This window comes from Triturus cristatus, chromosome 1_2 (assembly GCF_964204655.1).
Source record: "Triturus cristatus chromosome 1_2, aTriCri1.1, whole genome shotgun sequence".
In the NCBI taxonomy this organism is placed as follows: domain Eukaryota; kingdom Metazoa; phylum Chordata; class Amphibia; order Caudata; family Salamandridae; genus Triturus; species Triturus cristatus.
This window is the reverse complement of record NC_140580.1, coordinates 355,863,380-355,890,316: the sequence shown is the minus strand read 5'-3', so window position 1 is coordinate 355,890,316 and position 26,937 is coordinate 355,863,380. Positions and strand designations below refer to the sequence as shown.

The 26,937-nt window shown below is 45.7% G+C and overlaps 1 protein-coding gene across 1 annotated transcript in view; it reads left to right on the top strand.

The window, feature by feature from the left end:
• The window catches only part of DNAJC11 (DnaJ heat shock protein family (Hsp40) member C11), a 595,493-nt gene that overhangs the window by 448,216 nt on the left and 120,340 nt on the right, over positions 1-26,937 (top strand). Inside the window, exons 7-9 of the mRNA XM_085604469.1 lie at positions 4,553-4,626; positions 14,858-15,047; positions 18,181-18,266. Of these exons, the coding sequence (XP_085460595.1) occupies positions 4,553-4,626; positions 14,858-15,047; positions 18,181-18,266 (350 nt within the window). The remainder of the gene's footprint in view (positions 1-4,552; positions 4,627-14,857; positions 15,048-18,180; positions 18,267-26,937) is intronic.

Here is a 26,937-nt window from a genome sequence, read left to right as displayed (position 1 = left end):
AGTGACTACTATGTTTAGCACAATCTTGAAGCTTGGGCATCAGCCGCGCTCTATAAAACTCCTTTTCATTTCATTTCATTTCATGTCATTAACCTAAGTATGTTAATCTAAACATCTCTCATAGCCCCAAGACCGCAAAGAGCTGTTCAAATTGTAAACATTCGGACATTTGATCTCTTATAGCATATGGCATTGTAGCCGGGCTCCGCCAGCCCTGATGGATTGGCCAATGGTGATGAAGCTTCCTTAACTGGTGGGGAAATGCAGATGGAAGAGGAAAGGGTTCTTTTTATAAGGGAAGAAAAGTGAAATATATCTCAGCCCCAGTTAGGACGGAGATGGTTTGCCAGGGCGGGACTGGGGCAGAAAGCAGGCCCGGGCACCAAAATACAAAGTGACCCTATTAGCTAAAAAAGTGGCCATGTTTGCAAATCAGGGCAGTTTTGAACTTGTAAAGACACACTCTATATGTGTTTTGCAAGGCATGGGAGACTGCGTGCTTTTGTGCTTGCTGCAGGCAGTGCTTTGATAATATCAGGGAACTCGACAATAAAAACCGACCCAGCAGATCATACAATAGGCTGACAAATAGCCCAAAAACCGGCCCACGCACTGACCTGCCAGACCAGCCCTACAGGCACTGCCAGATTGCCCGAGAGGCTGTGCGCCTGATTTAGCCCAGTTTAAACTTCGCATTAGAGTGTTAAACGTCTCAGACCTGAAATTAGTTTTGTTATAACTTCTGAATTGCACTTCCAAAGTTGAATTTCGGCATTAGCAACCATGCAGTAGGATTTAAAAACATGGCCATGAAGTTTCGGGTATTTGAGTGGAAGAATTGGTGTGCCATTTTGCTCACTGCATGCACACTTTTGATTCTGAGCATTAGTCTTTTGCAGGCTTCTTACACAAGTAATGCCTCTCTGGGTTTATTTCAGAGAGAGATCCTAGCTCACAATCCCATTCAACTTTGCAGGTAGTTCCTTCTAGTAACAGCAGTTGGCTCTCACTCGGTGTTGTCGACTTGCTCTTCAGTAGGGCCAGAGACCCTGGAAATAAAGGTGCCTCCGAGCTAGTGAGGCATAATCCACACCGGTCATCTTAATGAACCTGTGTTTGGACTGATTGTCAACGTTTCTTTTACTCGGACTTTCAGTGCGTCACTGAATCGAACATTTTGTTCTTCCAAGAACAGTGACTTATATGAAATAGTCTTTTACAGGGGCAGCTTCTCGCAATGACGGAGGAGCATCGACGCCCTTGCTCAGAGCCAACAGTTGAAAAATAAAATGATATGTTATTATCGTATTTATTTTTCAACTGTTGGCTGAGCCACCATGTGTAGTGAGGGGCCGGTCCATGGGAGGGTGAAGGAGGAGTGGTACATGTGCACTGTTAAGTGCGCATGTCAGTTGGGCCACCAAACTGACATGCACATTTAGGTTTCTCCAACCCAGCTGTATTGTAAAGCCGGGTTGGAGAAACAGCACAGACTCCCTCTGCCTGAGTGAGCGTTGATCCAGCCCAGTCAGGCCAATCCCCACGCTGCTCTCATGCTTGAGAGCAGCACAGGCATTGGGTGGGGAGTCCGTGATGCTGGCCCAGGGACTACTGGGACCAGGAAGTGAAACAGTAGGAGCGCGAGGTGGCCTGCAGCAACAGGTATGTTTTAAAAAAAATATATTATTATAGAACCCCTGCCTGCCCCCTTCCACCACCTGACCTACCACTCTCAATCAGTGTCAGCCGACACTGGCCTTTTAAACAACTGATCTGGACAATATTTGTTTGCGAAGTGTGTAGTGCCCCGCCCTTTCAGTCATTTTTAGGTCTCGCCTAGCTATTGCGTTTACGCAATCGCTATGTGAGACTCTAGTAAGAGGGGCATTTCAAAGTGCTCCCCAAAGTGGATTGCATGACGAGCACGCGCACAATCACGTGCATCGTGCCGCCATGCAATCCGTTTGGGGAAGCGCTTCAGCCCACTGGTGCCCTCGGCATCATACTTAAAAGGGTCCGCTCCCCCACCTGGAATGCGCTCCCCTGCCCCCGCCAAGTGCGCGCGCCACGCTCCACCGCGTCTCGCCATGACAAATTTGCTTTCACTTTCGCGCGGCGGCCGCTCGCTCGCGTCCGGACCACTTTAGAAGCCGGGCTTGTCGTGTTTTCTTCGTAATACGCATTTGTTCTCTACCTGTCTCCCCTCCTTTTCCTAGGCCTCTGTCTCTCTTACGACCCCATTCCCTTTCGCTTATGTCTGTATTTACTGCTCTCTCTCTCTCTTCGCTTATGTCTGTATTTACTACTCTCTCTCTCTCTTCGCTTATGTCTGAATTTACTGCTCTTTGTCTCTCCCGCTCTCCCCATTCTATCCTGCTCTCTCTCACGAGCCTTCCATCATTTCCTATCTCTAACCTGTGTTCCCCATCTTCCTCGCGCTCTCTCCCCTCTTTGTGCCCGCTCCATTTCTCGCGTCGCCACCTCTTCCATCATTGTACCTCGCTGTCCCTATCTAACCTGCAGTCCCCGTCTACCTCGCGCCCTCTCCCCTCTTTGTGCCCGCTCCATCGCCACCTCTTCCATCATTGTACCTCGCTGTCCCTGTCTTTCTCGCGCCCCCTCCCTTCCAGATCTCTGTGTCGCTGTGTCTCCTTCCCTGTCAGGCCTCTTCTTTCCTCCCGGTGTCTGACATTTGAGGGTCGCTAATGAGCGCCTCTGCAGTCCGGCTCTCACTGATCCCTCGGAGGCTGCAGGGGGTATGGGATCCTTCCCCTGCAAATAATTAATTTAGCTACGTGTTGCGTAAGAGCCTAAAAGGCTTTCTGCTGCTACCGTGCTGCTCGGCGGCCATTAATATTATGTCAGGGCCGGTGCTGTTGCTGTAGTGCAGTTTCATTAAAAATTTGATCTGTAGCTTTAAACATGCAGCTTTCCATGCAGAATTATGCCAAGTAATTATTGGTCTGCAAACTCGTAATTGCGTAGAGAGATTCCCGTCGGTACCGGAAATTCAGAACGCCTGGAACGGCCGCATATAGTTCCTCAATACTTTGTCCATTTCTACTAGTTGTGTTTCATCAGCTTTTAAGAGTAGCGTTCAGGCCACTCCTCCCCCCCCCCCCCCCCACTCTTATCTAGTCTCCTTCTAGGCCACTTTTTCCATTTTGCTTGGACATTTGATCCTCATCTTTTGGCTGCCTCTTTCTCTTCTTAATAATTATACTATAATATAATACTTGGTTTTGTATGGCGCCGCTAATAACCCGCGAGGGTCTGTAGGCGCTCTCCGTAGGCAGGGGGAAGTGATTTGCCCAGAATTAGAGGATGTTGAGCACACATCGAGACTTAAACCTGGATCTCTCAGCTCCCAAGTCGGCTGCACTGGCCGTTAAGCCACACCCTCCCCCTTCTAAACGTAGCATTTGGACCACTTCTTTGTCATTGACTTGACTCTGGAACACGTCCAGGGCCGGACTGGTAATTTAAAACAGCCATGTCAAAAAGTATAAACTTAGACCCCATGTGCACCAAGTGAGTAACCCCCAGCACATTGCTCAATAGGATTTTATGTAGGATAATTTTGGAAAAGTGAAACCAAAAGGTGCATGTTAACTGCTCAATTTTTCAATCATATTTGCCACTTTTACTGACTGCTCCGAAAGGGATTCAAATAAAGATTCCAGTACATTAGTGTTTACCACAGTACCGCGAAGCGCTATTTCTACACAGCTTCTAATCATGCATGCCATGTGCCTGGTGAGAAAAAGGACCTATTTGTTGGTACAGTTATGAGAGGTTTTCTTTTAATGCTTCCATTCAAAAGTCTTTGAAGCTCATCTAACAAGCATTGAAAATGCAGCAGGTCTCGCATTTACGCGAGGAAGCTAAACCAAAACATAAATAAAAGGCATTGTCATTTACAATGCCAATAGCTCAAACTCCCGTAAATGCGAGACCTATTGCATTGCAAATGCTTGTTTTTTATGGTGCAAGGATGAGCTGTTCATTGAACTGTGATATTAAGTAACGTATCCTGACCTCTGTAATCCAGCGATCTATTAACAGAAATGACACTGTCTTCATCAAAAGCAAAGACTGGTCGCCTTAAGCATGATCGACGCTGGTTTTCGAGGCAGAGGCTGCCCAGGGAAAAGGCAAGGAAAATGCGCATTTTAGTTCGGATGTGATGTTGTATCCTAATCCTTTGCCGTCTGTCTGCCCTCATTCAAGCTGGTATTTGCAGAATGTAGGTTTTTTTTTGTTTGAAATTCGATGTTGTATTTGAGAGGTACAGGTAAAGTCCAAAGTATTTTTGCTAAGGTCCTCTTCAGATGCTAAGCAAGCAGTGATGTCTGATCACCATTTCTGAACCTTTCACGTTACACACACTTGACTGGGAAATCCTTGGTTAAATACACAAGTGCAACGCAAATGTTTCATGTGTATAAAGCAATTTTCTTCGTCAAAATGCTCTTGCAGGCTTGACTGAAACCCCATGAAAATACCATATTACCAGTGCATTGTTGACTTCTCCCCTTTTCTATTTGTGCAGCTGGAGTTTGGAGCCGGAGACCTCCAAGGACCTTTGTTTGGTCTAAAGGTGTTTCGCAACCTTACCCCAAAATGGTAAGTGGATATGAAAATGTGCGTAATCAAGTACTCAGGACGAACATGTACTGCAAATCATAGTGTTGAATCCTACTTGCTAATTGAATTTGTGTGGATAACTGTTTGACCAAAAAGTAGTAGTAGCCGAGCCCCTTGGACATGAATTTGGATGGCTTTGCATTGTTCGTAACTGCACACTGGCCATTACGGAAACAACTTCGCTACGTTTGATAAATGATTAGCACAATCTTATGTGAAGCAGTAAGTCAGAAAGAGGCGTGGGACTGCTGGAAGCACGCAGTCAAGAGGTTTGCTCAATTTTCTCATAAGCATAATAAAAAAATAAGCTGAACCCAGTGTGCTACCTGGATGTCGACATGTGCTCCATGGAGAAGGGGGATATTAGTTATCTCAGGAGGTACAAATCTATGGCCCAGGCAGCTACAGACATATCAGTCCACACACAACCTTTGCAAACTTGAGGTTTTACTGGGGGCTCAAACAAGGAGATGAAATAAAACAGGCAAAAGCATGGACTAAATCTAGAGCAAATTTTGAAAATGGCAGGCTGAGAGGCCAGAGCTTCATCGAGGGCATTGGTGAATTTGTGTTTCTAATGCAGAAAGTTAGCTTTGAGAAGTAGAAGAGCACTGCACGGAGACCAAAGTGAGAAAACCCTGCCAGGGCTGTACAGCGACGCAGAAAATTGCGACTGCTGTGTTAAGCCAAGTATATACTGGCCGTCAAGATCTGGAACTCAATATGTACAAGAATAAGAAAAACTGACAGTGAGCTTGAATCCTGGAGACTAGAAATCTGACTCTTCCCAAACACATAATCACCAAATATAGATGACTAAATATTTATAATCTGGAAAGTGGGTATGTGCAAATGTGTCTGTTCTCAGACGTTCTAGAAATGGATACCCGCAAACATTTTCCCAGGGGCCATGAGTATGGTTTGTGGTGCTCCTGAGAGTAGCATTGATGCCAGCAGGGTGGGAGTGCGGCTATGGGAGGGGTATAAGGTGGGCGCAGGGGAGGCCAAACATGTACATGGTACTTGCCTGGTAGTTCACTATTGGCATTGTTGTCAGGCTAGGGGGAGGCATGAACGTTTCCACGTTCACTTTTGAAAACTATCACTTTAAAAAAATACTTCTCAATTCACAGATTTAATCTGATGTACTAAGGTGAAACACTTCTGTATGTTAATAAATTAAACTTTTTTGGATTTTGAAGAGACTTTATTATGTTTTTAAACATTTGTTGCATGTGGTCTTTAAAAATGAATGTGTTCCTAAAGTTAAGTGGTCCACAACAACTTATTTGCCTCTCTTCTTTTACTTCAGTTAGAACGTAAGGAAATGCTTTCCCGCTTATTTACATTTTTCCGAATGTTGGTACTCTCTCAAGTAAACAGCAGCCCAGTGCTGCTGTTCACCAGTGGGCTGTATGTGAAGGTCAAGGGCCACAGGCGGCCCCTGGGCTGTACTTTGAGTATCACTGATATAGAATGTCTCATGCTTTGGTGCAGTGCCAGACAGTGCACCATTTTGAAGAACGTCTTTGAAACTCAAGCACCTCAACCAACATCTTTCAAATAGGACATACTAAATCCAACATCCTTCCAAACATGCTCTCAAGAACGGCACCCTCGAACTCCGATGTAAATTGGGAAACTTCATGGCTCACATATGTAGTAAGTGTTGTATATAATGTAATTACATTACATGTCTGTGTTACTTTAAGATATCGAATTAGTGTGAGTGTTCTGCGTGACTCTGTATGATTCTGGAATGTTGCTGTGACATCCAGATGAAGACTGAGTCACGGATAGAGCACGTCGTGGGTCATCTGTTCCAGAAATAAACCTCTTCACTTTTTAACCAATCTGGAGTATCGGAAGTTATTATGATCCTCTAGAGAAGGAAACGACTTACTACAACATATGAATTGGTGTTCACATTCTGCAATACAATGCCTTAGTTGTGGTGGAGCCTAGAGTTCAGCACCATACAAGTCAGGTGAGCAACTGCTTTCTTGGTTACGTTGATGTAGGAGTGCACCGAAAGTGGATGTTGCCTTTGCATTTGTGAAAAGGCAATGGAAGAAGTCCTGATCCTTTTTTCAGTTGTACAAAAAGGAGCACCATGTCAGCACAGAGGTGTGCCACTGCCCTGTTTGCAAATGAGAACAGGGAAATGTGGCAGCTGCACCCTGTCACACTCGCCTTCCTCCTCGTTTTTATGAAAGTAAAGGAGAGCCCCACCACCCTCTTTGAAATGTGAAGAGGGCAGCTAGGCAGCTCTTAGTGGCCCTTGAATCTCGTGTGTTCCCGTGCCCCAGTCTTTGACAAAGCATGGCAATGAGAAGCTGAAAAGGCTCACCAGCCCTGAGGCACATCATAAGGGGTTGATCGAAATCCCCCACTCAGTACTGTAATGTAGGGGAGGGATATCAGTAGGGTTGGATTGGGATTCAGAATCGGCCCGGGCACGCTACAAAAAGTGGCCCACGTTTGCATATTGCCTTTCTTCAAAACACTGCTTCGGCGAAATCTTATTAAAAAAAGGGGGGGGGGGTAAAAAAAAATGCATGGATTAGTTTACACTGGTGAAACACACCTGGAAATAAGTGAGGCCACTTATGCTCAGGCCCCCTGCCCCGCTCAGTATGCACACATTAATGGGCCAGCCCTGCAAGAGAAAAGGAGTGACACCTCTGCCTGTTGCTAAACGGGAGGTAATGAGCGCCCATCTGCCTACCATAAAGGCCACTCAGACACCCACTGGGCTGCTGGCTGTATCTGAACAACAGCGACAATGCCCAAATCTGCCGCCAGACTGCTAAAAAAAAGCAGCCCACAGCTGGAACTCAGACACCGACCCCTCGGGCGTTGTCCGAGTGCCTGCGCTACCAATCCGACGCTGGGTATCAGTATACCCACCCGCCTCTAGCATGATATAGTGGTTGACATGTATTTCGTGGCTGTTCAGCGGGGCAGCAGAACTAGAGGGCAGCGTAGCACAGCGGAAGACACCTAGTGGGAGGGCCCATGTGTTGTAACTGAATCCAGCCACTAGATGGCATTGGTGACTCTAGCAGGGCTGCACAGCTGGAGTTTACACACACCACAGACAGACATAAGAAAAATTCACATGCTCCACCAGGAAGTGTACATTAACTCAATAAACATCACTAAATAACATAATATCCATTTATAAAAGCACACGCCAACCTTTAACATATACTTAGTCTAAAAAACAGAAGTGAGATTCCCTAGAAAAACTAATTATAAAAGGGAGTTAGGTTTGACTAGTACTTTGATAATACCTACACCTCAAAAATTACAAACACGAGAAATTCAAACTTAAGCTTCTCCTCTCTCTATTTAATTGCCACCATATTCGATTTACCTTAACGCATGCCATGCCAAACCTAAAATTTAAATCAACTTTTTCAAAAATATAATTTCAGTACATCATACTTCTGCTGAAATTTCAGATCATACATTTTTATTCAATCATATCATTTTATTATTAACATATATACTGTTTGGCAAAAAAAACTCACTTGATTAATGTCAGTAGGTATTGTCTGTTCCTTCACAAAGGTAAAGAGTAACTTTCACATGCCTGCAGAATACTAACACTGTCAAATTCAATGCTTCAGTCACTCTCAAAAAGTAGAACACTTTTTTATAAACACTTCAAAATGCATTTTTTTTGTGCAAATCATTTAAATTAAATTGACATTATACGTACACGTGCATATCGCATTTAACTGTCAACACTTAGTTTCCTGATTAATACTTTTCATGTATTGTGCAGCATAATGCAAAGTCACCCTATCAACACAACCATTTAACATTAAAAAAAATTCCACAACATGTATTACATTAACATCTCTATAATTACTGTCTTTAATAATGAATACAAACGTGAAAACATACATTATTCAACCATTTCTCAAAATAGTATATGGCCACAGTACTTTAGTGTTATTATTCATAAGCCATTACACCTTGCACATACGAACCTTTTAGACACTGAAAATAAACCTGCCACATCTTAGCTAACATTTTAAGCTCAAAATGTTAAAAAAAATAATCATTGCAGAAAATGTGCTTCCTACATCCAGTTTTACATATTGGACTTTCTGGGTGGGAGTTAAAGTTAAGAGAGTGTCATTGGTGGAGAGTAGTGTGCATGCATACTGTGAGTTTGCTATTCTGCTGTCGACTTGCATGTTGGCCTAAACCTCTTGAGCGTGCCTCTTGGGAGGGACATGGTGGTCCCAGAACCTTAACAGACATCTCCCCTGCATGCTGGTGCAGTGCCACCCTGCACCCTCACTGGTGGATTCCTCTGCCATCTTTATAATCCTGCCTTTCGCCCTGTAGTAGAGGTATGAAATGCATAAATGATCCGATTATGAGTTATATTGGTTAGGTGGCCAGAATTAACAATTTCGACTGCTATTTCCGTATCTATGACCATTCATTACAAACTAATCATCATGAAATAGGGAATAAGTGTGCAGGTCATTCATTTCGCAATTCAAGGGCGATTATTAACTGTTATTTACCACTTGCTCAAAGGAGGTGGTAAACGTGAGCAGTGGAGGGCAGGAGTTGGAAGGGTTAAAGCTATAAGTGAAGTGGGGATGTGGTCAGCATTGTTATCACCAAGAGAGCAAAAGAGGATGAAGTAGACCCCATGTCTTCCTCTAGTTCGCAATACATCACTTATAAAAACTTACAATAATAAGTTAATCAACTATGCAGATGATACTCAATTAATTCTGCCACTGAACAATAACCAGGGGGATACCACTGGTAATTTCCAAGCATGCATTCTTGACATCTTTGATTGGATGAATGCAAATTCACTCAAAATGAATGGAAACAAAACTGAACTCCTCTGCTGCCCCTCCAACAAAATTCTGGTATCCTTATCACCGAACTTCTGGCCGCTACCCATGGAAAAGCCACTGGGCAACCCTGTGGCGGTACGAAACGTAGGTGTAATCATTGACCAAGGGTTACCCCTGGAAAACCATGTGAACGGACTTACCAGGACCTGTTTCACTTTGATCCGGGCCCTCAGGAAGCTATATCCTCTGCTTGATCTATCGGCCAGATCACTGATTTCCAGAGGGGTAATACTAAGGAGGCTGGACTACTGCAACGCCCTGTTGCTAGGAGCCCCTAACTACTTGTTAAAAAGCTAGAACGTATTCAGACCATTACTGCTAAGCTTACATTGAACAGACCTCAATATTCATCTGCTACAGAAGCCTTGAAGGAGCTTCACTGGCTGCCTATCAAACAGAGACCAAAACCCCTCAAAAACAAACTAAAAAAAATATACCCCCTGCAGAAACCTCCGATCTACTACTGGCAATTATATCCGAGAACTCTGATACCAAAAAGTCAGACAAAGAGGACGCACCTTTACTGTCAATGCAGCCGGACATGGAATAAACTTCCAACACCCTTACGATCTCAATCTGATTTACAAAAATTCAGGAAGGCACTGACGACCTGGTTATTTCCTCCCTAGCGACCCGCTTCTCAGCTTTTCGATCTGCTGTTTCCTTACATAATGGTTTTAGCACCAGGATACCATCTTTGGTCACAGTGCTCTCTATAAATAACCCCTTACATTACATGTTGGCACAGTAGTCTGTTGGATAGGCACACCCTTGTTTTATTTGTGCCTCTCCAGAGATTTTTGTCTACCTGTCCTACTTTCCTACTCCAAATCTGGGCAATTCCAAGAATTGGTTGATATGGGTTCACTTACGTAATGTGACATGCTTCATCATAGGCCACCTCATCCAACCCTGGTAAAATGGTACCACGAGGGCGGAATCAACCTCAAGTGGGGCTATCTTGAGGGAATTCTTAGAAATTACTAAATCTGGATAATTAGCTGCGATCCAGTTATCTTAGCTAAAAACTTCCTGGGGTAAACCACACAAAATCCTTTTATTAGGTGGTACCATAAATATATAAAAAAAATACTTAAGACGTATATTCAGAGGACGTCATTGGATGCCATGGCCCTTACGTATCTGTTGTGCCAGCATGTCTCTGCCCCCAGATAGCCTAATTTGGTCTCGAGCATTTGTCAGGCTTATGTTAGGATCCCTATATTAATCTATGTGGTAATATAAAGGAAAGGACCGGCCTTCCCTTGTGCAATCAAAGGTAATTTACCTGATATAAGAGTGAAGAAAGATAATGGTACTAGGGTAGACAGTCATTTTCAAATTAATAACTGCATTCATGCCAGCAGGGTATAAGTGCAGCTTTGAGAGGGGCTGTAAGGTAGGCGCAGGGGATGAAACATGTTGGCATCACAGAGGTACGTCAGGGCCATGGTACCCAATAGCATTCTCTGAATATACTTCTTAAGTATTTTTATATATACCTAGGGTCCCACTTAATAAAAGGATTTCTTGTGGTCTGCCCCAGGAAGTTTTTAGCTAAGATAACTGGATTGCAGATAATTATCCAGATTTAGTAATTTCTAAAAACTTCCCCAAGATATTCCCACTTGAGTTTGTCTGCCCTGGTAGTACCATCTTACCAGGGTAGGATGCAGTGGCTTATGATGAAGCATGTAACATTAAGCAAGTAAGCCCACCTCATCCAATTCCTGGAATTGCCAAGATGTGGAGTAGGAAAGTAGGACAGGTTGGCAAATCTCTTTGAGAGGCACAAATAAAATACCGGTATCCTTATGCAATGGCTACTGCGTTAACGTGTGATATGATGTGGTCAGCATCACATGCTTCCCTCTTCCTTAGAGGGGGAAGGGAAGCCATGGACTTGGCCTGTTCTACACTTACAGCCAATCCCAGAGATTTTACTAGATGCTTTTTCCGGACAAGAAAATGCGTTCCAGCGTCCCTGAAAAGTTCAGATGCAGGAACAACATTCCCCTTAAAATTGAGACCTGTCTTAAAATTGAGGACCCTGTCTGTGGTATCCAATCCCTCAACTCGTTATCAGTCTCTAAGCAGTAAGCTCTTCCAGCTGGAGCTTTAAGGTGCAAAAGCTTCATTATCTAAATGGAAAGAAACAACCAGGAGCTACAGTGTTTAGAGGACATGCTGTCCAGAATTTGAAACCGACGCCTCCACAGGGGTCATTGTTGCAGCAGGTGCAGTGGCATCGAACGCCAGAGCCTTGAGGGCAAGGGCGTAGCGCCGGGTGGGGGAGTAGCTTTGTTCGGGGCGTTACATCCCCTAATAAATGGATTCTGATGTGTGTAGTTTGGTCCAGGGGCCTCCAGTCAGGCTAGCAATGTCTGTGGTCTGGTTTCTTCTCGGATTAGCAGCTCTCATAGCACAGACACACATCTCTATGAAACTTTGCAGAGCTTGTATACATACCCAGGGCTCGAGTCGGGGTACCACGCGGGTGGACGGCGTCCCCCCACTTATTTTACCGGGTTTTTACCGGGTGGACGCTGTCCCCCCTGCCCAAAAGATGGAGCCGGTACCCGAGCCTGCGCGCGCGCTCAGCACTCACCAAACCTCACCTTCTATTGTCGAGAGAGGGCGAACAGAGCTCTTTAAGTTGTTTCACGTTGATGGAGCCGTTTAGTATGACAGACGGGCGCTCGTGGCCGTATATTAGAAAAGGTCAGTATGTGTTTATGCATTTCAGACGGAGACCGGCAAATTTACTGTGGGCAATAAATACGCACCGAACAAGCGCATCTTTAATTTCCCCGCTCCTTTGAGTGTCAATACGGTGACTAATTCCAACGTAAACATTCTCCTTTGCCCTTTGAACCTGCCCCCATCACCTTCTAACCTTTGTTAATTAGTGGGGACTACATCTCGTGACGTCACTTCCGGATGTGAGGTCACTTCCGGTGACACCACCTAACTTGGAGCGTCCCCCCACTTCTTTTTTTAGGACTTGTGCCCTGTACATACCCCTCCTCTTCCCTCTCGCCCCAAACAGGCCAACAATAAACAAAGGACTGAATGGCTCTTATGCGATGCAGAGAAGCATTTTTAATTTAATTCTATTTTCATCTATTTTTCAATTTCAGTGGCAGTAATGGTTGAGAAATGTCTGTTCCCCCACCCAAAATCTAATTAAGCCGCACCCCCAGCTTGAGGGCCCCACTGAATCCTGTTCATATTTGCATTTACTACCCCAACAATAATAAAGTGGGATATTTTCTTTGCTTGCACCAGTGCCGATGGCATCTTTGCTAGGCTACTCCCTGCCCCTTACTAATCTAAACACAAGTGGGTTTTGTAAATCTCTTTGCAGTTCGTAAAGGTATTGACCAGATTTCTCTGACAAAAACTAGTTGTCCGTAAAGTACCTCTATGTGACCACAAGATGTCGCCCTTTCCCTATTCGTTAAAAGCGAAAATGTGAGCAAACGTTTTGGAATGTAATGGAGATATTTATTTTTTAGACCTTATAAACCTAATTCGTGTATCGCAATTTTTGCTAGCACCATAGTTTTGAAGCGCGGAGATATTTGGTAGGTGGTATGAAAGCTGCCTCCCGACACTGTAATTTGTGGCTGAATGGTGTTGGCAGCCTGCGGTGTTGCACTGTTTTCTGTCGGCCTGAATATTCGAAGGCAATTTTAAATTGTATTAAAAAGTAACGACCAGTACATTACAAGTTTAAAAAAAAATGAGAACATGCTTTAAGTTGGTGGTCTTAAGATAAACCTGTTAAAGTGACAATATATGTGGGGCCACATAATGGAAAGGTGCATAGGTGCAACCAGCTTTTGTGTGTTTCCTTGCACCCGTTGTGTCCTTCCTTATGTAGCGTCTTCTTTGTTGTTTTGCATTCCTTTTAATGCCCGCACGTGCGTCGATAGCACATGCTCTTAAAATGCATTAGTGCTAATGTAACGTTGGCATCAGTGCATTTCCGTTTTACCCCAAGCGTTAATCCGTTTCGCACAGTGACAGATAATATATTTAGCAAACATACACACTCAAAATGCGAAACAAACTCGAAAAAGAAAGCCCTGTGCCAAAATGCAACGTTTGTGTTTGTATTTGTGTTACAAGAAGTGTCGCAAAAGTAATTTGCTCATGTATTCCTTGGCAGAACAATGTCACAAACCAGTGTTATATTTCAAAATAAATTATTTGCATCCGTGGCTTGAACTTTTTGAAGGAAAATGTTTGGTTTGTTCATTCGATTTGTCCTCTGGTTCGAGGGAAAATGTTTGGTTTGTTCATTCGATTTGTCCTCTGGTTCCAACTGGTGAAATGGTGGATCTGAAGATCTACTCCTATTCTGTGGGTTCTCTTTGTATAGCACTCCAGTGTGTCAGGCCATGCATCACACACCTTAATCTATGTGCAGCACAGGACACATGAAATGCACACATGCAAAGCAATTGTCAAAGTGTGTGGAAACCAAAAAAACGGGATTCGCAAAAGCTTTGAGCTCCACAGGTAGGCAACTGGGATTGCCCACTCCATCACGATGCTGTAAGGAAAGTGTTAAAGCATTGTTGGCCAAAATGAGAAGAATGCCATCCCTTAAAATAGTATTCACTGCAAGCTTGAGATGTAAGAGAATCGCCTTAAGGAATCAATATTTCTGCGTTTTGCTTCTGGTTTGGGTTGGTTGATGATAAGAATTCCCCCATCTTATCGGCTATGCCGTTTTTTTCAGTTGGATCTTTAGATGTAAAGAAATACATACTGAGAAACCTCTTTTCTTGCCATAACATTTGTCATTCGATTGTTGAAAGGTATCTCTTGGGAAAGAGTCTGTCACCTCGGTTTGTAGCTCGACATTCGACAAAACTCATTTCCAGGTGAAAAATGCATTTGCCCTCAAAAGGAACCTTTTAATTGAAAAATAGTCATTGTTCTCTTGGCAAGTGGTGCTCCGTCATAGGTGAATAATAGTTATGCGATGGACTGTCATTCCTGCATTTGTACATTTTAAATAACCGCATTTGATTAACACTTAAATGTATTGGCATAAAATGGACATGTTGAAAGAATCATACAATTATACACTTTGTGGTAAGATATGAGTTTTGTTTTTGTTCCACTTGTTTCCTGTCTGTCTCTTTATGCTGCTTTTTGCAGATCCAGATTGTCCAGAAAAGTGTCCTTAGAACTACTGTAATCCTAGAAGTGCTGTCCTTTCACGTGCGCTCTTGCCTAGAACTCTCCGTGCACATGATCCTCTCCATAGAAGTAACCTTTCACATGTTGTCTTGCAGTTTTATCACTACAAACTGCGCACTACAGTTTTCGTCCCGTGGGATCCGGCCAGGCCTCACCACTGTGTTGGCGCGACACTTGGACAAGAACACCATGGGGTACATCCAGTGGCGCTGGGGTATCCAGTCTGCCATGAACACCAGTATAGTCCGCGATACCAAGACCAGCCACTTCACCATGGCCATGCAGGTAAAGGTGTGGGCAGCATCAGGAGAGCGGTAGTGTGAAGGTGGTCCGGCTAGATTCAGTCAAACTTGGGATAAAAGGAACACCTTGGCATGATGTATTTATGTAATCAAATATTTCAATAACTTTAATGGCAACAGTCATCCATAAGGAAGCTTTCATTACAGGTCACGTTCTTTGCGTTCTTTGCGTTTGTGGGTTTCAGGCCACAAAATAAAATAAATAAAAAACCTGGTTTATCTGGGACTGACAGGATTCGGTTTAGATTTTCCTTCATATATTTTAAAAAGTAAAAAAAAGTGGCCATCTTAAACAGCCATAAAACGTCATTTTCAATTAAATGAGAAAATGAACACACTGTAAATCAGTAGCTAATGCTAAAAATCTGAACCAAAGTTCAAAACCAGGTTCAAGAGTACTTTGCAATAGGGCTACATAATTTTACAGAAGTCTGATGAATTCAGATATTATGTGTTAAATTTTCGTATTATATTCTGTTTACTTTTAATGGGTGGTCTGTGATATTGCAAAACATAAACTCTGTTGTTACACTGCGTTTGGCTGCATCTGTTTCATTACAAGCAACCTTTGTAAATTTAACAACTGCCAGAAAGGTGCTAGGGATCCCTGTCTGGATCCTTCTTCCACTTTTATATTTCTTAAAGGAAAATGGCTCTTAATTGTAGACATTGCACATTAAATATAATACCCTACAATTAATTTTCTAAATTTGTGTTCATCAATGGCCTGATTCACAAAACTTCTGGAAATCACTTCAGTGGATCTATGTTCACATTTGAAGTCGATTTCAAACTTTTTTGAAACTGAAGGATTAACAGGAGTTTGTATTGTATTACAACATTTATATAGCGCTTACTACCCCTATGTGGGCACTGAAACACTTCCCTACATGGTCACTAAACTCCGCCATGTAGGATGTGGGATTGGAGGGGTGTTGTCCTTATTTTTGATCCTTTGTGATAAGTGTTTCTATGTCGAGTGTTTTGACCACTTAGGTGCAGTTATCATGTTATGGGGCGCAGTGCAAAGCAGTGTAGTGGATGAAAAGGTTTTGGTGAGACACCTCTTTCTCTGGTTTTCAGTATGCTGGCGGCTTTGAGACGCAAATAACTTTAAAAGAATACATCCCAGGGTTGTGGGAAGATGCAGGTTACCTTTTGAAGCCCTCGATGCATGGCTCAAATACCTAACTATTTCCCCAAACGGAAATTGATTAAATGTACATTTCCTCATGTTAGCACCTAAAATGTTTGATATACTTGTTTACTGACAGGGAACGCTTTATCCCTGCCAAAAAGATCCCCTTCCCCTAAAAAAAAAAAAAAAAAAACATGATTTATGGTGATGTTCTTTCCCCAATTGCCACCCTGAAATGCAACTACTTCTGCCCTTGCTATGTGTAAATGTGTAAGTTATTGGTAAATGCCCACGAACCCGTCGTTTGTGGGTGTTCAGCCTCATTTAAAGTTGGATCCCCTTAGAAGTTGACCCACCAAATGCCATCAATGAAATTACTAAAATTAATTCTGTGTGAGCAAATTCCATTTGAAGTAGAAACGCAAACAACTTTTTTTACACACCTAAATGTACTCGGGTGCTTAAACATGTATAAGAAACGGGTATTTAGTTATTTATGTAATCTTGTTTGACAAAGCTAGGACTTTGGCATTTTATATTCTATTTCATATTGGCTCTTCATCTTTAAAATCGTGTTGGACATGCACATACAATTTGGGATCTTATAAGCAGTAAACAGTCTGTGGTGTCCACATGTCATATCCTGTTCACATACAGTCTCACCATCACGTGAGCGTACTGCTCATCTATTATAACAGTGCAAATACAGTTTATATTTTTATATTCGTTGGACCTATACCTTGCATAACAAATAAACAACAATATTAATCATCCCAACTAGGGAATTAAGTTTCCCCCCCCACCCTCGTTGCAGTGGCAGACAGGTGGTCCAACCTGGTTAACCATAGTAGAGAGCTGGTGGCGCACTCATAACATTTTAAATCATGTATATACGGGCTGCCCATCAAAGACCGAAGAGGGCTGGATCCATGCCAGATTTTTAGGTCTCCACATGAAGCAATAATCGTGCAGTGTACGTAAATGGAACTCCGTTAATGGTAACATTGAAAATCTGACATGGATCTAGCCCTCATGGACCTAATTGGAAACACTTATGTACTCTGTGGTGGTGCACGGGAATTCAATACGGTGTTCATCGTTCTTCGCATCATATGTTTAGCAACCTGTAATAACACCTGCTAGTACAAACCTAACTCACAGGCACATGATTTCTTTGTTTAGTTGCTTCTGTAAAGCGCTGTGACATTCTGTGATCCAAGTTAGTATGACCAAGCAGGAGCACGTCTGCCAGTGTACTGACAGTCTCAGAGAGTTGTGACACCTCTGGCCCTGAAGGCTCCTGATTGGCTGAATATTTATTTGCAGCCACAAACTGGGGCGCTTGGAGAGTGCCATCACCCATAGCTAACTCTCAGGCTCACGTGTGGCATGCCGGGTACCTTCTTCCCACTTTTTAAATAAGGTCTCTGTAAACTAATGATCAGTTGCAAACATTCACCTTTTGTTTGATTCTGGGAGGTGCTAGGCTACCTGACCACGGTAATGGGGAGACACAAGCAGTCTCGAGCCAGAAGAGGGAGACAAGATCTTTTTAATTGATGAAGTTCACTTTGCCAGGAGTTTCAATAAACACCCTCCAAAGTCAAATTCGCCCGTTTCATCTCACCGCCGGCCTTTGCGTGAAGCTTCTTTCCTAACTAGGGTCATGTGTGCTCGGCAGTCGATCGCATCCTAAAATGAAACCAATCTTCAGATCCATAATCATTTTGGTGCAGAAAATATCGAGATATTTTGCATCAGCGTAGGCGGATATTTCGGGCTGCGGATCCTTTTTAGACTAGTGGGGTGATTGAAGTCAGATCACCAGGTATGTGCTGAGTGAAAAGTGAAGGGAACTGATGGTGCAGGTACTGGGGCATGGGCATTCATCAGAGCTGTCCATGGAGAGAAGAGCCAAGTGGTGTGGTGACTTGTAGGCTCTGTAATGAATAAACTGATAATCTTTGGTTTCTTTCAGCTGGGTATCCCACATTCCTTTATGATGGTCAGTTACCAGCACAAGTTTCAAGATGAAGACCAAACGCGACTTAAGGGCTCTATCAAGTGAGTACTTCTTATGCTCAGTACAAATAAGTATAAAAAAAATGAGTGTATTAATGCGCCTCCCTTCCCCTGCTTATGGTTCTAGGGCTACAGATCAATCCTTATGACCCAGTAAAAAATTGATGCATTCTTCCAGGAGGTTTAGTTTAGAGTGATCATTGAGCAGTTCTGTTAGTGGAGCACAAGTTCAGCTTCACAAAAAGTATCACCAGCTAACTACCACAATTTATCGCACAGTCCTCGTCCCGCTATTTATGATGGGCATGCCAGGTCCTCCTCCATTAGAATGATGCCACTTCTTACGTCATTGAATGCAGGAAATCAGGAATCCTAGGAAAAGGACAGGTGCGGCCTGCAAAACTTGTGACAGTTGTAGGTGCTGAATACTGTCGGTGTGCATCCTTGCCACTACACATGTGACCATGATACTGTCCCTTTAGGAACCAGGTGTTTAATGGTCCATCAATCCTACAATATTTTATAAAAGCCCAGTTGGGCGGAAGGGAAAGCTTAATTTAGTTTACTCTGTTTTTGAGCTACAGTGAAACTACACGCCCTACTCTAACTCCGACTTTACCTTCCCTTTTCATCTTGGAGGATTCCTTTTGTCTGTCCCTCTTGATTCATCAAACAAAGCAAAATGCCTCTACTGCCTGGAGACCGACCACGACTCCCGGTCCTGCCGGGACTGTCATGCCATGGCCCCGAAGGAGAGGCGCCGGAAGCTGCTGGAGGCCTGGCACTCGTCCCAATGACGTTCCAGGTCCAGGGACCGTTCCCGGGAACGCTCGCGGGGCCGTAGTCATCGCTCCTCGGGCTCCAAGTCTTCGGATTCGGGTAAGCGACGACATAAAAGAAGTCGAAGAAGCGAGTTTGCTCTCCGATGTCCCCTTGACGGTCCTCGGATGCGGACGAGGGGGACAGGGGTTCTGCCCCTGCGGCTCCTTTGGAGCCTGGGAGTCCCGCAGGCTTCCCGCCTTACCCGGGTCCGTCGGCGACTCCCGAACAGGTGCAAGAATTTCTTGCTACGATGGACCACCTGTTTAGGCCTCGGGCTCCCGCCGGCGCGCCTTCGGGCCCTGCGGTCCTGTGTCTGGATCCTGTGGGGCCGCCGGCAGATCCAGCTTCGGCGCCACACGATTCTGCGCCATTGGCTCTGGTCCTGGCGCCACACGGTCCAGCGCTGCCGGTTCCGACCCCGGCACCACCCTTGGCTCCGCCTCCAGTACCGCAGTGGGTGCCGTTTGTCCCGTCCTTGCCCCGATTCCAGGACCATTTAGTTCCTACCTGGGATCCGCATTGGGAGGCGGCGCCGGCTCGGCCCCGGCCGGCGCCATTCACGGCGCCGTATGTTCCTTCTCCAGCTCTGCTGCCGCGGTCTGTTCCCCCTGCGACAGAGGTGGAGGATGACTGGGAGGGGTCTGAGGACCCTCTTGCCCGTCAGTGTGGCTCCGAGCAGGACTGGGTGGACGACTTGGAGGACGCCAGCGACCTCGATGTCTCTTCTGACCCGGGGTTTGCCTCTCCCCCGCCTACCATGGAGGGGGGTGCCTCCTACATGATGGTGCTCCGTAGGACAGCTCAGGTCCTCAACCTCTATCTTCCTACGGTGGCCCTCAAGACTAATCTCCTCACTGAGGTGCTCCAGACGGCATACACTTCGTTGGAGCCCCTGCTTCCCTTCAATGACGCCCTCACTGACGTCTTGTTGGGCACTTGGTCGAGGCCAGCCACAGGGGCCCCCGTGGATAAGAATGTCGCCCCCGCTTTTGTGACCACTCATACTACGCCTGAGAGCCTGGTCATCCAAGCCTCGATGTCACAGAGTGCTTTTTCTACCGCCCCGCTGGATAAGGACTCTAAGAAGCTGGAGCAGTTCGGTAAGAGGTTGTTCTCTTCGGCCAGCTTGGGGCTGCAGTCAGTGAACACCGCTTGCTTATTAGGCCACTATTCCCACGTGGTGTGGGATACAGTTGTGCAGGTGTTGCCTCAGTGTTCTGAGGAGATCCACGCTGTGCTGTCCCAAGCTGTTGCTGAGGGTAAAGATGCGGCTAAGTTTGCTATCCGGTGTGGGCTGGACACCGCAGACTCCCTGGGTAGGGCGATTTCTACGACTGTGGCGCTGCATCGCCACGCCTGGTTGCGATCTACCGGGTTCTCGCCCGATGTCCAGAGCTTGCTCATGGACATGCCCTTTGATGGCACTCGCCTGTTTGGCGATAAGGCCAACAGGGCACTGGAGTGTTTTAAGGACTCGCGAGCCACGGCCAAGTCCTTGGGTCTTTCTGCAAAGGGCCCGGCCACTCCTGGTTTTCGTTCCTTTTGTGGCCACGGCAGAGGCGCCCAGGCACGTTCCTTCAGCAAGCCTGTGCAGAACCAGCCTCAGTGCGGACGTGGCTTCTGCAGGGGCCAGTCTGGGAATCAGCGTGGGGTCAGTCCACCTCCGCACCCGCTGCTTCTACCTCCAAACCTTCCTAATCTGAGCTTTGTGGTGCACCCCATGCCGGTGTGTGGCAGGATCCACCAGCACCTCCCCCACTGGCGCGATATCACATCGGACAAGTGGGTGTTGCAGATCATCCGCAGGGGTTACTCCCTGCCCTTTCAGTCCTCCCCTCCGGCCATGCCACCTTGGTGCCACCGCATGTCGGGGGATCACTTGGTACTTCTCCAGCAGGAAGTCACGGCCCTCTTGGCCAAGGGGGCCATCGAGTGCGTTCCTGGGCCGGAAGTAGGGAGTGGTTATTCCCACTACTTTCTGGTCCCCTAGAAGGACAAAGGGGGCCAGCGCCCCATCTTGGACCTCCGGACTTTCAATCGCTTCCTCCGGAAGGAGAAGTTCAAAATGCTGACTCTGGCTCAGGTCCTGGCTGCCCTAGACAACAAAAAAGGAGCTACAGGGGGAAAGAAAAGGCCAGGCCGCCCCCCACTCAACGCATTAACATCAAAAAATGGCCTGACCAAACGCACACCTTACTCTACACCTTTGACACTGGAGGGGTTTCCCAAGCTTTTCAACCCTCTCACATATGTACTCCCTATAGGTAGTCAAAATGTCGTGGTGCGTCAATTTATAATAAAAAACATCAAAATACCATCAATCTCTCCACCTACAACTAAAAAGTGTGAGACAGGAGAGAAAGCACCTCACGGTCGTAACACCAAGGGGGTTGGTGGCTGGTACTCACCCACCCACACACCCACTTATCATCATAGGTTACTTTCTCCCCTACTAGAGAAAAAATGTGTATTCTATAGTGAAAATATCCAGCCCAATGAAATAAAGGGAAGAAAACCAGTAAAACTAAAATATAAATAGACTGTTAGTGCAAAGTGTCAATATTAGTGCCCACTGGACCGCATGTGAGAATCAAACCAACAATTCTCACCGTTAAAAAACAGGTAAGACTTACTAGCTTGATGTAACTTTATTTAATGCTGTAAGCATCCCAATTAAAAATAATTTCTGTCTAACCATAATCAATTCTGAGCCAACATGTTTCGTTGCAGTAAAATCGCGCAACTTCTTCAGGGCTCTTGGGGTTCCAATATAAGCTTCTTGTGAGATTTCACATCAAACCTATGATAGTATGACATTAAAACAGAGAAAGAACATGCCACTTGTAAAAACCGCAAAACGACCTCGCGCCATCAATGCCATGTATTTATTCAAAGATGATTCATATGCTTCATTACCAAATGGTTGCAAGGATCCCTCATACCGGCAACCATCTCTGAGTGGCGCACGCGTCAGCTGATCGCGTGCCCAATGGGTGACTGCCCACTGGTCCTGTCCCCTATGATTATGTATAAAGATAATGGTAACATTGCTTTAATAACATGCTTATCTTGTTTTGGCCATACATTACATCACCATAAATTCTTCTGTACAAATGTAGTGCTGTCAATTGCTATTCAATACTTCCCCCGCATCACCACTCATCATATTCAGCAAAACTAAATCTGCGTCCACTTTTTTGAATAACAACCCGTTCCTCTTTAGAATCAGCCTTATTTTTTATAGCCATTAATATACTCTGCCGATTTCGATCTAACCAGACCCTTGTCCTTGATGTGCACACATATTCAAATCCTGGCTGCCCTCGACCCTGGAGACTGGATGGTAGCGTTGGACTTGCAGTACGCATACTGTCACATCCCCGTCCTGCCGGCCCACTGGTGTTACCTCCGGTTCACGGTAGGCCAGGAGCATTTTCAGTTTGCCGTACTCCCCTTCAGCCTTACCAGCACCCCTCGGGTGTTCACGAAAGTGATGGCGGTGGTCGCAGCTCATCTGCGCAGGTCAGGGGTGTCAGTCTTCCCTAACCTCGACGACTGGTTGTTGAAGGCGGGCTCGCCCCAGGCATTCGTCAGCCACCTTCAGACTACGACCGACCTCCTGCATTTGCTGGGTTCTCCATCAACGTGCCGAAGTCGCACCTGAGTCCCTCTCAGAAGCTCCCCTTCATCGGAGCGGTTCTGGATTCAACGCTGTTTCGGGTTTATCCTCCCGAGCAGCGAGTCCGGGATATTCAGGCTATGATTCTGATCTTTCAGCCTCTGTCCCGGGTTTCAGTCAGGATGACCCTCCGGCTTCTGGGCCTGATGGCCTCCTGCATTCTGCTGGTGACACATGCCCGATGGCATATGCGGTCTCTGCAGTGGGACCTGAAGTTCCAGTGGGCCCAGCATCAGGGCGACCTGTCCGATCATGTCCAGATCTCAGAGGGCACTGTACGGCATTTTGCAGTGGTGGCTCACAAATCGCGATTGTGTCAACAGCAGATCCCTCTCCCTTCCCCAACCGGAGCACACAGTGGTGATGGATGCGTCCCTCCTGGGATGGGGCAACCACTTGGGAGAGGCGGAGATCAGAGGCCTCTGGTCTCCGGCGGAGTCCTGGCTCCATATCAATCTGTTGGAGCTTCGGGCGATCCGACTTGCACTGAAGGCATTCCTTCCCTCTGTCCGGGGAAGTGTGGTGCAGGTGTTCACGGACAACTCCACCGCCATGTGGTATTGCAACAAACAGGGCGGGGTGGGGTCCTGGACCCTATGTCAGGAGGCTCTGCACCTCTGGACATGGCTGGAACATCAAGGCATCCCCTTGATGGTTCAACACCTGGCAGGTTCTCTGAACACCAGGGCGGACAAACTCAGCTGCCGGTGCTTGATGGATCACGAATGGCGTATTCACTCGGAAGTGGTGCAAGGTCTCTTTCAGCAGTGGGGAGAGCCTTGGTTAGATCTATTCACCACCGAAGAGAACGTGCAATGTCATCAGTTCTGCGCGTTGGAATTTCCAAGGCGGCACTCGCTAGGCGACGCTTTTCATCGCGAGTGGAGTTGTGGTCTATTGTACGCCTTTCCGCCTATACCACTTCTGCCCAGAGTGCTGAAGAAGATTCGGCGTGACCGGGCTCAAGTCATCCTTGTGGCACCGGATTGGGCACGAAGATACTGGTATCCCGAGCTACTCAACATGGCGACCGATCCCCTGATCCGACTGCCTCTTCGGGAGGATCTTCTGTCGCAGCAGCAGGGGACGGCCCTCCACCCGAACCTGTCCAGCCTCCACATCCATGCGTGGAGATTGGGCGGCGACAGTTGACAACTTTTGATCTTTCTCCCGAAGTCTGTGATGTCATTCTGGCTGCCAGGCGTCCCTCCACTAAGACGGTGTACGTCTGCCGGTGAAAAAAGTTTGTGACATGGTGCACAGCTAAGGCTGTGGATCCCCTTTCTGCCCCTCTTTCCGAAGTCCTGCTGTTCTTTCTTTCTTTGGCCCAGCAGGGCTCTGCTCTCGGCACTATCAAAGGTTATCTTTTGGCCATCTCCTCCTTTTTAGAGCTTCCAGATCAGCCTTCTCTTTTTAAGTTGTTAACCGTTTCCTAAAAGGCATTACGCACACGTTTCCTCCCGTGCTGTTCATAATGCCTCAGTGGGACTTAAACCTTGTCTTGACATATCTGATGTGCGCTCCCTTCGAGCCCCTTCATACCTGTCCTTTGCGTCTTCTCACTCTTAAGACGGCTTTCCTGGTAGCTAACACCTCTGCCAGAAGAGTGAGTGAGCTCCAGGCTCTTTCTTCCTAAACTCCTTTCCTTTCTGTTCATCCGGACAAGGTGGTTTTAAGGACCCGTCCTTCTTTTTTGCCACAGGTTGTCACACCCTTCCACCTCGGGCAGACCATCGCTTTTCCCACCTTCTTTCTGCCTCCACATCCTTCAAAAGAGGAGGGAAGGCTCCACCGTCTGGACCCAAAACGTGCGCTCTCGTTCTATCTGAAGCGCACATAGTAGTTCCGGGTGGAAGACCAGCTTTTTGTTGGTTACGTGGGCGCCATAAAAGGTCGGGCTGTGCACAAACGGACCATCTCTCGGTGGGTCGTTCTGTGCTTCAAAGCATGTTACTCGTTGGCTAAGAAGGTGCCTCCTGTGGGGCTGCGTGCCCATTCTACCAGGGCAACGGCAGCCACTACTGCCTTGGGACTCGGCGTTCCCTTGCAGGACATTTGTCAGGTAGCTACATGAGCCTCACTACACACGTTTACCAAGCATTACTGTCTTGACAGTCAAGTCCGGAGAGACCGCTTCTTTGGCTGTTCTGTTCTCCGTGACTTTCTGGTGTAATCCTGTTCGCAGACCCACCACCGGGGTTGGTATTGCTGGGGTATCTATTCTAAGGTAAGGAATCTATCACTAACGTGTCTCTTTCAGATGCACAAGTTACTACTTGTGTAACGATATATCTGTAAGAGACATTAGTTAGTGATAGATTCCTTACCGCCCCACCCATCCTCCCCATTCTGCGAACTGATTCTAGGGTTAAGGTCATCCCTTTCAGGGCCCTAGTTTCTTGACACCAGTGGTCAGTTTCTTGCATGTCTCTGCGTTCCTGGCACGGAAAGTCGTGTACAGAACTGACGTCGGCGTGCATGGGTGGCGCCTTAGTAGTTTCCGTTACGTCATCTCGGCGCTTACGACGTCACCTGGTGTGAGGCGAAGCATGTTAATGCCTTACAAGCAAAGCTGGCTAATGTGTTTTTGTTTGTACTAGCTTAAGCAAGGCAAGGCTTTGCTGTTGGCATTCTTAAATGTTCATTATTAGCCTTTTTTTGTTTGCTTGGTTAGCCCAGGTGTGGTCCTAGCTTCTACATTAATATGACTAAGGAGACCCGTGTTGATGATAAGCTGTTTGTTGGGTTCACCATTGCACAGAAAGGAAATGCGTTCCAGAAACATTCCTTATTATGAAGAATAGTCCATTGCCATCAAACAGGGTTATTCCTTGAACAAAACCTTTCCTCCTGAGGACATTATGGCTCAGGCTCATTTCACCTGGGCAAAAACCGCCACTGCAGCACTTGCTCAGGGTTTTCTCTTTTGGATATCTGCCTGGCAGACAAGCAGGTTTCTGTTCATACTTGTACTAAATATTACTACATTGAATCCCAAGTCTGCATAGAAGGGCATTTTGCGTATTCCCTCATGCAGGACTTGCTGGTGTAAGTGTACTCCTCAGAACGACCTCCTTGGAGGGGGAGTGTTTTGGTTCTGTTTCACAAGAAAAGGAATCTGGGGTTAGAAGGTTTCCTCAAAAGAACAAGTTACTTACCTTGGGAAATTTTCCATTGGAGTACAACAACTTGTCAAGATAATGACAGTCATGTTCTTATTAAATAGAATATCATACAGCCACAATTCCTATCTGCTGAGCCTAACAATAACATTACATGCAGCATAAAATCAGCAAAAACGCTAGCAATGCCAAACTAGTGTGTAAAGGAAACACTAAAGTGCAGTTGCTCATAAAGTTCTTGCTGCAAAACCACATCGAGCACAGGGGTTAAAGCAGCTATTATTCATGTAGATATGGTAGTTAACTGTTCCTAGCTAACTGTATATTCTTAACTAATGGCAATACTTCTCCCAAGTAAGAAGCTACAGATTTAACATTGTTGACCTGGTCTATCCTATAACAAAGGGCCAAGGCACTTCAAGTTTAGTTTATCCCATGAAACTTGAATAAAGACATGAGCCAGTTTCTGCACACTCTTACAAACTTGGTGTAGAAGAACTGAAGATTCCTGATGTCCTCTTTCCCGCTGCAAAACTTAGTTTCAGAATCCACACCCCTAAATTACCAATGCACATTTGACAAGATAATCAATCACTGGTTGGAAAAAAAAACTAATTCTAAACTTTATTTGTAGTCCATTTCTATTAAGGTTGGAGCTGGTCGAAATAAAATTTGAACCCCAGTTCCATCTTATGATCAAAGTAGGCTGACATTATATTAATTGATCTTATTGTATCAAGTCTAAGTTCCCACTTTGGCAGCTGCTAACATTCTTTTACCATTTCCAAAGTATTGGGGCAAACTTTACCTGGATCATTCAATTTTTTTAAACACAAACTTTATTGCATTTTGTTGAGACAAATAGTCTACAATACAGAATATTGGTGTCCATCTCGTGAGCACGAATAACATACTGAATTCTTTAACATAGTGTCACCCTGAAGTCATTAGTTTCCAGTTTCCTCTGTGATGCAGCCTATACAGTTAAATCCCATGGAAAGTAATCAAGTGCTCAAGTAAACTGCATCACCCACCCGGATCACAAACCAGAACGTCTGTGTGTCACCAAAGAACCTTCACTATGAAAATA